At 37.5% G+C, this 15,019-nt stretch overlaps 6 protein-coding genes across 6 annotated transcripts; 2 read left to right on the top strand and 4 right to left on the bottom strand.

Annotated features, from left to right (window-relative positions):
- Positions 1–1,627: 1,627 nt before the first annotated feature.
- On the top strand, positions 1,628–3,375 carry PHYBLDRAFT_139880 (fungal-specific transcription factor; the record flags this gene model as incomplete). Its single annotated transcript, XM_018430296.1, has 2 exons — positions 1,628–1,694; positions 1,766–3,375. The coding sequence occupies 2 exons, from the start codon at positions 1,628–1,630 to the stop codon at positions 3,373–3,375; spliced, it is 1,677 nt and encodes a 558-aa protein (XP_018297907.1).
- A 193-nt stretch (positions 3,376–3,568) lies between these two features.
- PHYBLDRAFT_184958 (hypothetical protein) lies at positions 3,569–4,938 on the bottom strand (the record flags this gene model as incomplete). The annotated part of the gene is made up of 4 exons (XM_018439007.1): positions 3,569–4,293; positions 4,427–4,523; positions 4,569–4,625; positions 4,865–4,938. The coding sequence occupies 4 exons, from the start codon at positions 4,936–4,938 to the stop codon at positions 3,916–3,918; spliced, it is 606 nt and encodes a 201-aa protein (XP_018297906.1). The 3' UTR covers positions 3,569–3,915.
- Positions 4,939–5,111: 173 nt separating this feature from the next.
- Positions 5,112–6,739, bottom strand: PHYBLDRAFT_184957 (hypothetical protein). Its single transcript, XM_018439006.1, has 3 exons — positions 6,359–6,739; positions 5,822–6,147; positions 5,112–5,585 (listed from the first exon to the last, which is right to left on the bottom strand). Exons 1-3 carry the CDS (start codon positions 6,714–6,716, stop codon positions 5,325–5,327), a joined length of 945 nt encoding a protein of 314 aa, XP_018297905.1. The 5' UTR covers positions 6,717–6,739; the 3' UTR covers positions 5,112–5,324.
- Positions 6,740–6,880: 141 nt separating this feature from the next.
- Positions 6,881–7,513, bottom strand: PHYBLDRAFT_157367 (hypothetical protein). The gene is made up of 2 exons (XM_018433609.1): positions 7,465–7,513; positions 6,881–7,393 (listed from the first exon to the last, which is right to left on the bottom strand). The coding sequence occupies exons 1-2, from the start codon at positions 7,469–7,471 to the stop codon at positions 6,948–6,950; spliced, it is 453 nt and encodes a 150-aa protein (XP_018297904.1). The 5' UTR covers positions 7,472–7,513; the 3' UTR covers positions 6,881–6,947.
- A 2,184-nt stretch (positions 7,514–9,697) lies between these two features.
- On the top strand, positions 9,698–11,148 carry PHYBLDRAFT_179295 (hypothetical protein). The gene has a single exon (XM_018438132.1). It carries the CDS (start codon positions 9,705–9,707, stop codon positions 10,998–11,000), a length of 1,296 nt encoding a protein of 431 aa, XP_018297903.1. The 5' UTR covers positions 9,698–9,704; the 3' UTR covers positions 11,001–11,148.
- An 82-nt stretch (positions 11,149–11,230) lies between these two features.
- On the bottom strand, positions 11,231–14,620 carry PHYBLDRAFT_130249 (hypothetical protein). Its single transcript, XM_018429347.1, has 15 exons — positions 14,503–14,620; positions 14,325–14,416; positions 14,151–14,199; positions 14,001–14,044; positions 13,734–13,936; positions 13,608–13,666; positions 13,445–13,547; positions 13,232–13,327; positions 13,064–13,150; positions 12,699–12,936; positions 12,429–12,626; positions 12,145–12,293; positions 11,888–12,002; positions 11,703–11,770; positions 11,231–11,531 (listed from the first exon to the last, which is right to left on the bottom strand). Exons 1-15 carry the CDS (start codon positions 14,574–14,576, stop codon positions 11,451–11,453), a joined length of 1,656 nt encoding a protein of 551 aa, XP_018297902.1. The 5' UTR covers positions 14,577–14,620; the 3' UTR covers positions 11,231–11,450.
- Positions 14,621–15,019: the final 399 nt, after the last annotated feature.

Here is a 15,019-nt window from a genome sequence, read left to right as displayed (position 1 = left end):
TACTTACTTTTACATTTGTGTAGATATATCCACTGCCTCTCTAGTCTATAAAGTAAATAAAAAAAGAACCCCAAAAACATAGAAACTGCTTTACTAAATTATGAGTTTGAGGAGTCCATGTAAATTTACACACGTGGTAAATATGGATCATTGAACTAATGCGGTAGATCTTGGTATATTCTGTGAGTAAATGTTACAGGACATTTTTTTCTGCTTAATTTTTCTTGTAAAAATCAAAACATTTCTCTGTGTTTGTGTTTATGTATGTGTATGTGTCAGTGTGCATGCGAGTGATTCATTTTAATGACACATAATAATTCTCAGCATAATTAATGTCTTTAGTTTATTTTAAAGAGGTCCGTTGTCACCAAGTAGTGAATGATACGCCAAGAGCAAATATTAAATAGCCAACGATTATACTTTAAACATATCTAGGCACATTTAACTTTGACTTAATTAGACAGTTGTCTATATCAATGCAAATAAGATAAGTTCCATAGAAATATTAGCTATACTAATCAATAGTCAAGTTTGCTTCAATGTGGGAGCAAGGATAGGAGAAAATTATACTGGCATTTAATGGTTAGATCAAAACTTGTTGGTCGAATGATCATAATATTTGGACAAGTAGATCTTAGTTGAACTTATTCCAACTGTCACAGTTGCTTTATTTACCCCTAGTCTTGTGCTAGAGCAAAAGTCTTGACTTGTACTTAGATACTTGTACCTCTCCTATAATGTGTACATGCCATCAGCATATATCGGACATCACATCATCGTGTAATTTGATAATAAAAAGGGGGGAGATTTCGATTCAATTAATAAACATGTATTCTATAATTACAACCACATTGGATTAAAGCAGTAGGACTAGATAAGAATTATATCTCAAGTATATTAATATTAATAAAGTTTAATATTGGATACACGTACTATATATGTAAAATATGTATATTATACAAAAGCGTTTTTCTTTGTTCCTCAACCATACCATTGAATCATTTATACTCATATATATATTTAAAAAAATATATGTGAATATATGTTTCAATTCACTTCTACAAAACCTAAGATTGATAACGTTTGAAAATTTCATTTGTACTTAAATGAGGCCAACAAAGAAGAAGAAGAAGTAACAGAAAAAGGGCAGCTCACAATTCATCCATTAAGCATTTACACATTTATAGTCATATCTTCCCAGTGTGGCCAAGGTATTTAATAAAGTATGATATACTTTATTTAGACTGCAACCTATAAACTCGCAGGACCTTAAACGAGTTTTCTCAGACATTCGTACACACTAGCTTGTGTAGAATTTATTGACAGCCGAAGACTTTCATTCTTTTCTTCTTATGACGAAGATCCGTTTACTTTTTTTTTTATTGTTAGATTTATATCACCCTGAAAGAATAGAAGCGGGGTTTGTAGAAGAAGTTCTTTAGCAATTCTATCTCTCTTTTTTTTTCTCTTTCTCTTTTAAATACATCTTTTTTTTTTGTTCCACAAACCTTTTTTATTTATTTATTACTATTGTTTTACCGTTGATGGGGGTCGACTCAGCGGTAACAGCTCATAACCGGCCCATTAAAAGACGTGCTCGACTTGCACTGTCGTGTCAAAGGCAAGGATGCCTGAGCGCTCTGGATTGGGAATGATCTCATTGCTCATCATGATCACAGGTGCCGCAAGCAGCGGTCTAAATGTTCACGGACACGTCCTTCATGCGACGAATGCTTGGCTGCTGATCTTGAGTGTGATTACTTAGACACTCCTGGGGATCTCGAAAGTACAGCCCTGAGAAACCGGTTTTCAGGACTAGAAGATCAGATTCACAGCTTGATGGCAGAGTTTGGTGTTATTGAAATGCTAGTAAAACATCCACCAGCAACACCAGTCATTCAAAACGCATCATTACAATCGTGGAGTATACAATGTAATCCTCAGGGTCTGTCTATAGAGACGCACATGATAGCTGTGGAATCAATATACTCAGCATTAATCAGATTTGCACTCGACAATGCAATTCCGTCAATTCCTCCAAGTATACGAACACATGGACAGCAACCACGCTGGTTAGTGCGTAACAAAACAATATTTCCTACAGTCAAACTTGGGCATTTTACTAGTCTACTACCTTCCCCACAGTCTACAGAGAATGTTGAGCTTGATGGCCTCCTACCACCGCTATTGCCCTTGTCAATTGTCAAGTCACTACTGGAACTGTATTCAACCTGCTTACTACATGGAGGATTACAGCCATTTCAGAAATTGTATATGAATAGGCTAATGGAATTTAACCCAGAAACGATGCCTGCAGCGGATCAGTTTTTGTATGCATCGATCATATGTCAGATGGTGACGCATGCTTACACATGGCACCCAAAGGTGTTTACATCGATGCCGATGACCAAAGCCGGAAGTCGCCGGCTGGCAAGTCAATACTATGCTTATGCCAAACATCTGTTGTCTACTTTGTATTTTGAGCCACCTACGCTAGTGGCATGTCACGCAGCATGTAATCTAGTGCTTTATCACCTTGAGAGTGGTCAAACAGCCGTACTCTACATCTACTCTGGAATTGCTGTGCGGATGGCAGCCGCACTCCAACTGTACAGCCCCAAAGGTATTGAGCGTGCAGCAAAAGCAGAAGCAGGCAATCTTCCAGTAGTAGAAGTGGAAGAGTATGGCCGATCTGTACTTTGGTTGCTTTATTTTCTCGACACAGCTGCGTCTCACTTGCATTCTCGACCCTATGAAGTACGTCCAGATGAGCCAGAAATATCCAGCATACTTTCACAGGGTCCATTTCCTTTTAATGGTGATGCGCATCAGCACTTGTTTCAATGGCTAGAATACCAAGCTTGTGCAATTACTCGTACTATCCGCAAGACCTGCTTTGACAGCAGTGTAGAACAAATTCCATATGACGCTATTGCCGACATTGAACATCGTTTGACAGCATTCGGAGTATCATTACCGCCTCTTGAAGCGACTGACTCAGTATGGAATCTGCGGTGCCAATACGTACATCGGATCAAATACCAAGGACTTTGGATTCTTCTCCATCAAACATATTTGCCAGCTCCGATTTCAGATAAGCGATGCACAGACGCAGCCCTTGCCATTGTCGATCTATTTGAAGCCTGGCTGCCACACATTGATTGCTACTTTAGACCTTGTGTTCATGAACTTCGGCAAGCAAGTGATATTCTATTGTATCATGTCGAAGGTCCACTTAAAACAATTGCTCTGGACGGACTGGAAAAATTAGTAAAAGTCGTGTTACAGACACCGGTGCACGCTATTGCACGTACAAGACCTTTTGTTCAACGACTACAGCAGGTACTGGCACTACATGGGCGAACCACAGACTAACCTGAATATAATATAATAATAATAATACATACAATAAAAATAATAAAAATAAAATAAAATGATTGTATATGCCAGAAGATTGTGATACATTGGAGCCGACAGCGTGATTATATTCAATTTTTGTTTTGTTTTTGCTATGTTTTGCTTTGCTTTGCTTTGCTTTAATTTGGTTTGGTTTGGTTTGGTTTGAATTGAATTGAGTTGAATTGAATTGAATTGAATTGAAATTGAAATTGAAATTGACAAGAGGGGGAAAGAGGGGGAGACGGGGGATAGGAACACTTCTTTAAATATAGAAGAAGAAGAAAGCTTTGAGAGAAAATGAGAGCAGATTTTGTAAAAAAAAAAGAAGTAAAAAGTAAAGTAAAAAAGAAAAGAAAGGAAGAAAGAAAAAAGAGGGAGGTCTTTGTAAGCTGTCTCTACCTCTCTGCCTCTCTGCCTCTCTCTCTCTTTCTCTCTCTTTCTATTTCGTTCTCTCTCTCTCTCTCTCTCTCTTTGTTTTCTCTCTTTCTTTCTTATTTGGGGGTTGCAATTTTTCTCTTAATGCTCAGGACTTCTGGAGCGAGACTTTGGGGAAAGCTTAATCTTTGGCGATACAGAGCGTGAAGGGTGAGCTGGCGAACGCGAGCGAGACTCTGGGATGGGTTCTGGGGGATAACGTCCATCTGGAAGACGTGGGGGAGGTGAGCGCGAGCGAGAGTCGTAACGACGGTCGTAAGCAGCTGGAGGAGGAGAACGGCCGCGCGGAGGTGAAGGAGAGCGTCCAGGGCCAGGCGGGGGTCGGAAGGGGCTGCGGGACCGACTGTGACTACGACCATACGACACGCGTCGTTCAGAAGGACGACGGGGAGACATCGATCTTCTGCGACGAGGAGAGCGGTCGTAACGCCACGACGCACTTGGCGCGTTGCGTGCCCACTTTTAAAAGTAAGAAAAATAAGAAAGAAAGAAAAGAAAAGAAAAGAAAAGAAAAGAAAAAGACGCGTTTAATAGAAATGGAAAGGAAGGAGGAAAGGAGGGGCGAGGAAAGAGGGGCGAGGATTTGTCCTACCTGGACACTGATGGTGTAGCCATCTAGACGTCGACCATGCATCTCATTGAATGCATCTTCTGCATCACGAGGATCTTCAAATTCTACAAACGCATATCTAAACAGACGATGAGTACGTTTCGCAATGGGTAGGGTGACTTACGGCTTGGATGAAAAGCTCTTTGGGGCCGGGATGTCACAGCGTACCAGACGGCCATATCTTCACGGTGACGAATAAAATGAGTTCGTTAGTCGTCAGGATCATAAAGAATGTAGTAGGTGTGAAGGGTCTTTTTTGTATCGTCGAAAGCAACGTCCCGTCCCGTTGGCACACGTTCTGCTCTATCGTATCCCCTCTCGTCCACGTCCGCGTGTGCGTTACAAACAAGGGTTCGACGGCAGCGTTCGTGGCGTCATGGTGTGTAGGAATGCTCTTCTGCGCGTGATGTTGAAATGTACCTTTCAAACTCGTAGGCAAGATCTCTTGCCCTTGTTCTGGAACCGAAGCCGGCGACAAACAGCGTAGTTCTCATGACGTGTGGATGGGGTTTGACGGAGAGACTTGGCAAAGAAGGGAGATGCATGTTCTCCCTTTCGCTCTTTTATATAGCCCTCGCTGACATCACAGTCGCTTTTCAACCCGAGTCAGGAAAACAAAAAATAAAATTTATTGTTGGATTTGTACTATATATTTTTATTTTTTTTTGATTTTTATTTTTATTTTTCATATTTTTATTGACTGACTGATTGATTGGATTGGGTTGGATTGAATTGGAATTGGATTTGGATTTGGATTTGGATTGGGTTGAGTTTGGTAGGATTGATTGGATTTGGTTGATTGATTTGCATTTGTATTTTGAGGGTTTAGAGGGTTATTTTGTTCTTATTTTTTTTATTATTATTATGATAATAATAATAATCACTGCCGCCATCCTGCATTAAGCTGCATTAGAGTCAATACGGCGTCCATGGGGTACTCTGCCTTCTTCTCGCTTGAACCTTCTTTCTCGGTCTCCTCTTTCTTTTCTGTAGGCATAATTGTGTTGGAGGAGAGTTCGGCAGCAAGAGAGGATAGGGCTTGTTCGGTTGTGGCAAGATCGGGCTTGATATCTGTGTCAGGTTGAAGTGATTCAGATGGGTACTCGACTGGAGGCGTTGGTAATTTGGCATTTGTGAGAGCCTAATTATTGTCCGAGTAAATAGTTAATATAAAGGAAAATAATAATAATAATAAAAACAACAGAAGAAACACCAAAAGATAATAATAATTGTTTTTCATCTTTCTTCTTGTCCTGTAGATTAATATAATACAGACAGACAGACAGACACACACACACATATATATATATACATATATATATATTTGTGGGTGGCTGTCTGTTTTTATTATTCGATATAATTATTCATTTTACTCACCATCATACTATTATTTAATTGTTCCAATAATTGTCGCTGAAGATCAGAAGGAAATCCAAGTATTTTGGCTGCAGAATCAGGATCGATTGACACTGGCGGATAGAATGTGGTAGGCGGAGTGCTTCCGGGGAGGCCGATCGGCATCGACTGGCCTGGCACACTCAGCACGTTATCCACAATGTTCTTCCGGCGTTCCTTCTCCATTCGTTTTTGTCGTCTTTTTTCAAACTCTTCATTAACCCAAAGAGTCTTCGCATCGTGTTCTAATGGACCAAATAATTTATTGGCCCTTTTATTGACACGACATCGCAGATCATTATCTTTATCTACAATTTTTAAAAGCAAAAAAAAAAAGCAAAAAGCAAAAAAAAACACACGCACATGCACACATGCGTGTCAATCTTCTTAATTCATTCATTCATTCAGTTCTTCTTATGTTCTCCTCTTTCTTTTTTCTTCTTCTCCCTCTCTCCCTTCCTTTCTCTTCGCCATGGCCTTATATAAAAAATAAAATAAAATAAAAAAAGCAAAACTTACTTCTCTCTTCGTTGTGTAGACGCCACTTCTTCTTTCGTTCACGATTAGCGACCCGGATGCTATCTTTCTTTGCGTAGTCTACCGGTCCTTGCTGGTGATCGTTCTGTGTGTTGGTGTGATGTGCGTGAGCATGTGCAGCAGCTGCCGCCGCAGCAGCTAGTAGTCCTTCATGTGAAAGAGAAGTAACGCCGTGACTGTTGACAGCAGCTAGCATAGCTTCGTGTAATTGCTGATAGGGCTGGAATGCCGAGGAGGACGGTGTGGGACTACTACTAGTCACAGTAGAGGGAGGGTCGGCGGGAGCGGGGGTGGCGGTAGACGAGCTGGCGACTGTGGAAGCTGGTTCTTGCGTGTTCATACTGTGCAAGTTCAGAAGGGTCTGCAGGGTCAATATCAAGGAAGAATCAATCGTTGTAAAAATTTAAAAAATAATAATAATAAAGAGAAAAGATTCCTTTGGGGCTGTTATCGTCTGGGTAGGAGAAAAAAAAAACCCATACAGCTCACTCAATGTAAAAAAAAAAAGCTGGCATCCAATCATTTCGCTTTATTATAGTGACGTCGTTTATTTAGGTCACGTGAAAAACCACTACTTCCTCTCTAAGACTTCTGGAAGTGAGTTAAAGTCTACAAAAAGGGCGAGGGGAATAAACAGTGGCTTTTTCTGGCACAACTCATCCCACGTCATCCAATGCCACTCTCCTTCAAGCTTCTCTGGCTCCATTACTTTAACATTGGCTGCTTCTGAACGCGTCACTCTGCCATGCATAAATAAAGTCACATAGTGTTTTTTCTCGGCTGGCATCCGTGAATTGACCGCCGTAATGAAATCGATTTGACTCAATTTGAGATTTGTTTCCTCGAGAACCTCACGTCCAGCACAGTCCTCAAATGTCTCTCCAAATTCAAGATGTCCCCCTGGAAGTTGCCAGGTACCAGCACCATGTGATCCTTTTCTCTGTCCAACCAGAATTTTCATTCCATCCTCAAATACACACGTTACAAAGCAACCAATTCCTACTCGGACAACAGAATCTAGAACAAAATAAAGCTGGTACTTATGATATATGCGTGCATTTTTTTTAGCTTTAATAATGAGTTATTACCAGACATTGAAAATTATATTAATATTAACAGCAATAGTAGTAGTAGTAGTAGAAGAAGAAGAAGAAGGATAATAATAAAAATAAAAATGGACAATTCATGGCAGTTACAATTTTCCCGTCACTTTTCCCGACAACTCAAATTAAATGGGAAAAGGGGATTTTTTTTTGTAAGATAAAGCTCATATTTATTGTGGTTTCTTGTCAGCGAGAAAAAGAAAAGTCACCTCACTTTTTTCTTTGGTAAAGGGGAAAGGGAAAAAGCAAAGAAGGAAAATAGTCTCGGACAAAGTCCATGATCGCCTCCGGGCTACCAAAAAGAATTTACGTCAGTGTCCAACACTGGTTATTGAGGCCAGCAACCTCACAACACAACGTGTCACTACCGCAAGTGTAATCTTTTGGCAATTTCAGTACTTTTTCGTAGCTAGGTCAGATTTTTATTATTTTGGATTTCTTTTCCTAGATGTCGATTTATACGGAATTCTTTCCCAGCTTTTACAACCTTAAGTGTAACAGCTTATTAAGCAAGATAAAAAAAAGTAAATGGTTGGCCTTTTGTATGATATCACAATTTATCTTACAAAACGTTTTAAGATAATGAATAATGTATTTAACTAAAGCCATTCTTTTCTAATCCACACTTGTATATAATTTTGAAAAATAAAATAGGCTATGCTTTGCGACTTTTAGGGTCTGGTGCAGTTTTACTGTCATTGATGGGAGACATAGTGTGGGGTCCAATTTTGATAAATCTTGACTGTATTGGAATGATACATTCCCCTGAGAAGATCTTTTCTCTAAAAAGAATTGGCGATCATTTACTTATTCATAAGGCAGTAGAACAAACTATTGTTGAATAAGATCATTTGAATATATATAAATGTATAAATGAAACTTTTAATCTTAAGCTAGATATACGACAAATTACAACCAGACTAAAATCCTCTATAATACTTCTCTCTTTCTCTTGGCTATGGTCCATTTTTTTTTACTAATTGGTATAATAAAGACAAAAAATAGGCAATTTCTTGAGTTTCTACCCTTTTGCTTTATTAAAATCTGCAACAGAAAAATAAGCAACTTTATAAACATGTAAAAAAAAAAGAAGAAGAATGAGGAATGTATAAAAAATGCAAAATGCAAAATGCAAAATGCAAAATCGAAATTTAATCTTGGAATTTGATTACAAATTTGACATGCAAGATATAATTTGCCATTACAAGTATTTTCTTATTTACTTCATTTTTGGTTACAGGTTACTTTTGCTTAATAAAAAATAAATAGCTGGCCATGTCTTGGTCAACCAAATAAGAAGGATAGAGAGAGAGAAAGTAAATTACTCACATACTGTTCATACAATGTCATGATATTTCCTACATACCCTTTCACTATTGACTTGAAAAATAATAATAAAATAAAAGCTTTTTCATTTAGAATACACACATAAATACAAAGGCTAAATTAATTAATTATATTAATATGTTTATATCTATATTAAAAGCTTATTTCCACATCCTCTACCCACCCACATAATTATGATTTTAGCCTGTAGTATACCATGGTGTACCGTAATGCATTAACTACAATGTATTTATATCCTGTCTGACACAATTGATCAAAATTCACAATGTCTATTACACCATTTATTTAAATAAATCAGTTGTACAAATTATATACCTTGAGATCTTGTTAACCAAATCTTAATTATTGTTTTTTTTAGCTATTATTATTTAACCAAGATAAATAAGATAAATTCATCCTAATAAATTATTCCTTCAATAAATCAATCAAATAGATCTTTAATATCCCATGGGTAGACATGCAAATATATACAAAAAAGAAAGAGATCATCACCTACAACCGCATACACACATCAAATTAGATTGATCAAGGGATAGTAGCAATAAAGAGATACAAAAAAAAAACTACAGCAACCAATACTTTCGTTTATATGAAGTACGACTTGAATTAAAAAACCGGCCCAAATAAATAAAAATAAATAAATAAAATAATAATACAATATAATTTTTTAAAAAAAATATATACGCACAGACAGATAGAGACAGACAGAGACAGAGAGACAGGCAGGCAGACAGGCAGACAGGCAGAGACAAACAAAAGACAGGCAGAGACAGACAGACGTATTCAAATATCACGCATGACTATACTCTCTCTCTCTCTCTTTCTCTCTTTCTCTCTTTATTTTTCCACCTCCTTTTTTTCTTCATTTGATTGATCTAATGGCAGAATTGGATGACACATTCGGAAAAGAACTTGATGCTTATATCGAAGCACGTACCAATCCTCCTTTAGACAATACTGATTCACCAACACACTCACACTCAATTTTGTCGCCACCACCGCCACCGCCACCGCCACCGCCACGAAAAAGACAACAACAACAACAACAACAAAAAGACCAGGAATGGGAACATGAGTCATCCACAAGTACCTCTACAGAATTATCTCGATATCTCTACAATGAAGAAACTGGATTGTGGTACGACACAGTAACAGGTGAATATTCCGTTTATGATACTGCAACACAAATGTACATTCCAGTAAAGGTGATCAATGACGATGAAGATGAAGATGATGGATCACGAGAACCAAAGAGCAATGCAGTTTTACGTCTGGTGGTAATAAAATCCACTTTATTTACACCGGGAAATGTTGTTTTGGTCGATGCAAACGGTCTGACTGTGGGTCGAGACAGATCTGCATGGGACACACGGCTTCGACTGGCCGAGATGCCAGTGAGTAAGATCCATTGTCAGATCTATTGTGAATCCAACAAGAATGAGCCAGAATCTTTTTATATAATCGATGTCGGATCACGGCATGGTACGTTCGTCAATGGAGAACGTCTATCGGAACCAAAGAAGAGTAGTCTACCAAGGCACCTCAAACATCAAGACCAATTGAAAATCGGCTCAACCGTTCTACAGGTCCATTGGCACGACTCTTCCGAGTGGCCTTGTCAGCAATGCAAAGTCGACAGTTGTCAGATCATCGACACAACAGAAGGGAAGCGTGATAAGGAGGAAAAGGAAGAGGAGCAGAGACAGCGTAAGAAACAGGAATTGTTCCAGGGAAACCAACGTCGGAAAGACCTCGAGACCACCAGGCGAAAAGAACTGAGCCGCCTCAAAGAAATCTTTGCAGTGCCTAAAAAAGAAAAAGAAACTTATAAGGATCGAGCAGAATGGCGTCGGAAATGCGAACCACGGGTTCCTGTGTCGGCCCTGCGACAACACACAATAGAGGCAGAGCCCAGCGTAGTAGAAACTGTGACAAACCAGATGACACCTGTGCAGGGCGTGGGAGATCGGATGTTGCGCAAGATGGGATGGCAGGATGGCCAAAGTTTAGGAAAGACAGGATCGGGTGGAATTCTGGAACCTATCTCTGCGACTCCTCAGACTGAGCGAGCCGGACTTGGATCTCAGACAAGTGAAAGAATAGGAAGTGCACATGAGTCACCAAAGACAAGGGCATGGCGAACAGCTAAAGAACGATATGATAAAGTTGTCTAAGTCAAAATTCACTCAAAAGCTTCCTTCACCCCTTCCTCCCCCCACACACATACATATACACATACACATACACATACACATACACATACACATACACATACACACACACACTACTTGTACAAATTATGGCTTTATATATATATAGAAGAAATACGCACGCGTATGTGTTTGTCTGTGAGAGAGAAAGAAAGAAAAAGAGAGAGAGAAGAAAAAAGAGAAGGGTTATTTTTCACCAAGATTTATATTTAAGAATACGTAGTTTTTTTTCTTATTTAAAAAAGAAGAAAAGAAGAGGTTCAGAGAAATGTATGATAGATAGATAGATAATAAGCTTTTCTTTATATATATTCTGTGTCAAAAGTGTATACTTTCTAGCTTAATACTAGTGGAATGCATTATACGCATATGTCTAAAATACATGTATATCCAAAGGGCTTAAAGCTTTGGATCTTATATCTCGATCAAGGGTATCTCTAGTGGATTAACACCACTGTCGATTTCTGAAGCTGTGGGCATTTTACCCAATCGAAGCTAGAACCACAGAAACACATACAGAGAGATATAAAGAAAGAAGGATAATAAGAATAAGAATGAGAATGAATAAATTAATACATATGCTTATTTGAATATTTGAATATTCGTATATGTTGTATTTAATGCATTTTAGATAAACCAAATAAAAAGAAAGAGAGAAAGTCTTACCAGTTCAGCACAGTGACTCACAATAGGATCTTTCATGTAAGATGAAATGGCAAGAACATTGTTATTTTCTGTATATCAAGAAACATTGACGGTAATAAGCATAATAGAGGTTAGTTTGTTTCTTATTCTTCTTACAAAAGAAAAGAGATCCAAAAGGAAGGAACTGTTTGTATTTTTCACTTTACTTGTATAATAGGCCACAAATGACATCTTTTCAATATCTGATGTTTCGCCTTGAACAATTACTCTGTCAAAGGATTTTGCAAAACCACAGTAGCGAAGAGTAGCACCAAACAAAACCTAAAAAACAATAGAATTAGCAACAATTATGATATATATATATGTCGTGTGCATATTAAAATCTTAAATATCATATCAACCAAAAGACATTGATAATTATCCTTCTAATGATAATAACAATAGTTATAATAATTAAACTTACTGTCCAGAAGAAAGGCACAAAATTGAACTCGACAGATTTCTTCTTCACAATATTGGTTGCAACTGTACGTCCAGTGTTTTCAGCATGAGCCCAATGTTCGATACGCATTTGTTTACCAGTGAGACGATTAGTGAATGTAGCAATATCGCCTTAATTTCCAACCAGAATATATATAAGTATAAAAAGAGAATTTTGATAATAGTAAGAATATTATATAATGCTTTGTATGCACAAATTACAGACAAAAAGTATGTATATTCAATGGTTGGTTAGGTTGGGTGTACCTGTAGCATAAATAGAGTCGCTTCCCTGTACTTTAAAGTATCTGTCGACCAGAAGACTCTTGTCTTTAGCTAGTGGGAGACCACTTTTCTCAAGGTAGCTTGTCTGAGGAGCAACACCGACTGCCAAGATGACAATATCTGCAGGCACACTATCACGTCCTTCGACAGCGACACTCCCGACTGCAGAGGTGTCAGAATCTGTGTAAATATATACGTAAGTAAATGTGTAAGTAAGTATATTTATATATATATATATATATCTGTACTTACCTTTGTGTTTAAAGCCAGTGACCTTTGCATCCAAGACAAACTTGACACCTTTGGATTCATGTCTTCTCTTCATGGCATCACCAACCACCGGTCCCAAAACATTTGCCAAAGGTACCCTGTCTTGACCGATAACGGTTGTATTGGCTTTTTCGTTTGCAGCAGCCACGAGCTCCATACCAATAAAGGAACTACCCACCACCACAAGATTTGGTTTTCGCTGAGTTGTTTTGGTAAATGCCTCGATAGCTTAAAGAAAGTATGAGATTTCTCTTGATCTTGTTACCGTTGTTTCTTTCTCTCTTTTTGTTTTCTGATTGGCTAACAAGAAATAATAATAATAAATGGGGGGACTTCAATATTTACACACCTTTAGAAACCTTTTGGTTGTCGTCCACGGTGCGGATTGTGAATATGTTTTTGAGGTTCTCTCCTTCCCAACCAAACTTTCTAGGCTATTTTAAATAAAGCAATAAAGCAATAAATGAATTAGAGCAAGCAAATGATACTAATGGGCTCATTTGATTGTACTTTACCCAGCCACCTGTGGCGAGAATTAAATGGTCAAAAGACCAGACCTGGCCTTGGGCTAATGTCACAGTCTTTGCCTTGGGATCGACATTTACCACATCCTAAAAGTATATAATGTATTCGTTATTGATTTTGTGGTTTTTGCATGTTTTGTATGTCTGTCAGAAATAAGGGAAAGAAAGATAGAGAGATGTGCTTGATTTGTAATGAGTAATTACCGTGTTTAATAGAAATTCGATATCCAAATTGTCCCAAAATTCCTTTGGGCGTAAGAGGATAGAGTTAACATTATCGATACCAAGTTGTTTGGTGATCTTGATTCTACCAAACAAAATATTCAGCGTTAAAACATGTATATATACATATACATATATATATTACCTGTCAATAGGATAGTAGTTTTCGCGAGACACGATACGAATACGACCGTCAAATCCTTCCTAATATTTATAGGAATAAGTATAAATATAAATATATACATATACATATACAAATATAAAACTTTACCTCTCGGAGTCTTTGGGCGGCACCAGAACCACTGGCACCACCACCCAGAATAACTACAGTTTCCTTTGATTCTGGGTTGTGCTTGACACACTTTGGAAGAAGTCTGGGATTCTCGAGTTCTTCTTGACTGATCTTTACATACACACCTCCGTCTCTGACAGATACATCAAAGGTACGAAGTCTATCCAGTGCAGGCGCATCCTCTAGTATCAAAAAAAACGAAAAAAAACCAATTATTATCATTTATATATGTACAAAATTACTTACCAATATCGCCAGTCTTTAGATCAAAGCAGGCACCATGCCATTTGCTATATATTTATATTATATATATATATTATATATATATACATTATGATTTTTATAATTAAATATATGTGCGTATATATTCATCTATCAAAGGTGCAATAACATTACCAAATTACACGACCTTCTGATGTCATGGGACTTTCTGATAATTTTGCGCCTACAGGATAATAAAATCAATTATTCAAAAGATAAGCAAAAAAAAGAGGCTAGGATTTGTTGTAAAAATGTAGATCGTATCTTTTTACATTATTTTCTTATTTGCTTATTTGCTTATTTGCTTACCATAGTGAGTGCAAGTATTTGAGGTTGCATAATAACGATTGTCAAGTCTCGTCAAAAGAAAGCTAAGGTTTTCATTAACCTTGATCTCTTTTCTGGTGACCATAAAGATAAAAAAATGAAGCTTAGTTTGGTTTATGGTCTTGATTCAATTGAATCTACTTTATCCAAGTTTTTGTACCTCTCCATAGATTGCATTTCACCATCTTTGATGGCAAAGAAGTCTTGGAGGTTTGACTTTGAAGTATCAGACATTGCAAGCAAAGGTAGATAGATAGAGGGAGGGGGGTTGAAATTAGATAACAAAGAACAAAGAGTTGGGAAATAGATTGATTGTTCATCATCTTTTAAATAGTAAAAAAAAAAATTAAAATTAAAATGAAGATATACATATAAATATGTATGCTGATTGTACATTTTTATATATTATTTACACCGCTTACACGATGACGCCATTTAATCGCGAATGTTTTTAACATACATACACACAAACACAAGAACACTCTTGATCTCTATACTTCTTTTCCTTCTTATTTAATACTAGTATTATTATCACTGGCATGGTGGTTGGCTGATTGTATTTGTTCTTTAATAATAAAGATAATAATTAAAGAGAAAAGGACATTTCTTTAGTGAAAGACAGAATGTTGTTATATAAAAGAGAAAAGAAATATAATTTGTATCGATTCATTTGATGA

This window comes from Phycomyces blakesleeanus (genome assembly GCF_001638985.1).
Source record: "Phycomyces blakesleeanus NRRL 1555(-) unplaced genomic scaffold PHYBLscaffold_2, whole genome shotgun sequence".
Taxonomy (NCBI): domain Eukaryota; kingdom Fungi; phylum Mucoromycota; class Mucoromycetes; order Mucorales; family Phycomycetaceae; genus Phycomyces; species Phycomyces blakesleeanus.
This window is presented reverse-complemented; position numbering and strand designations above follow the sequence as displayed.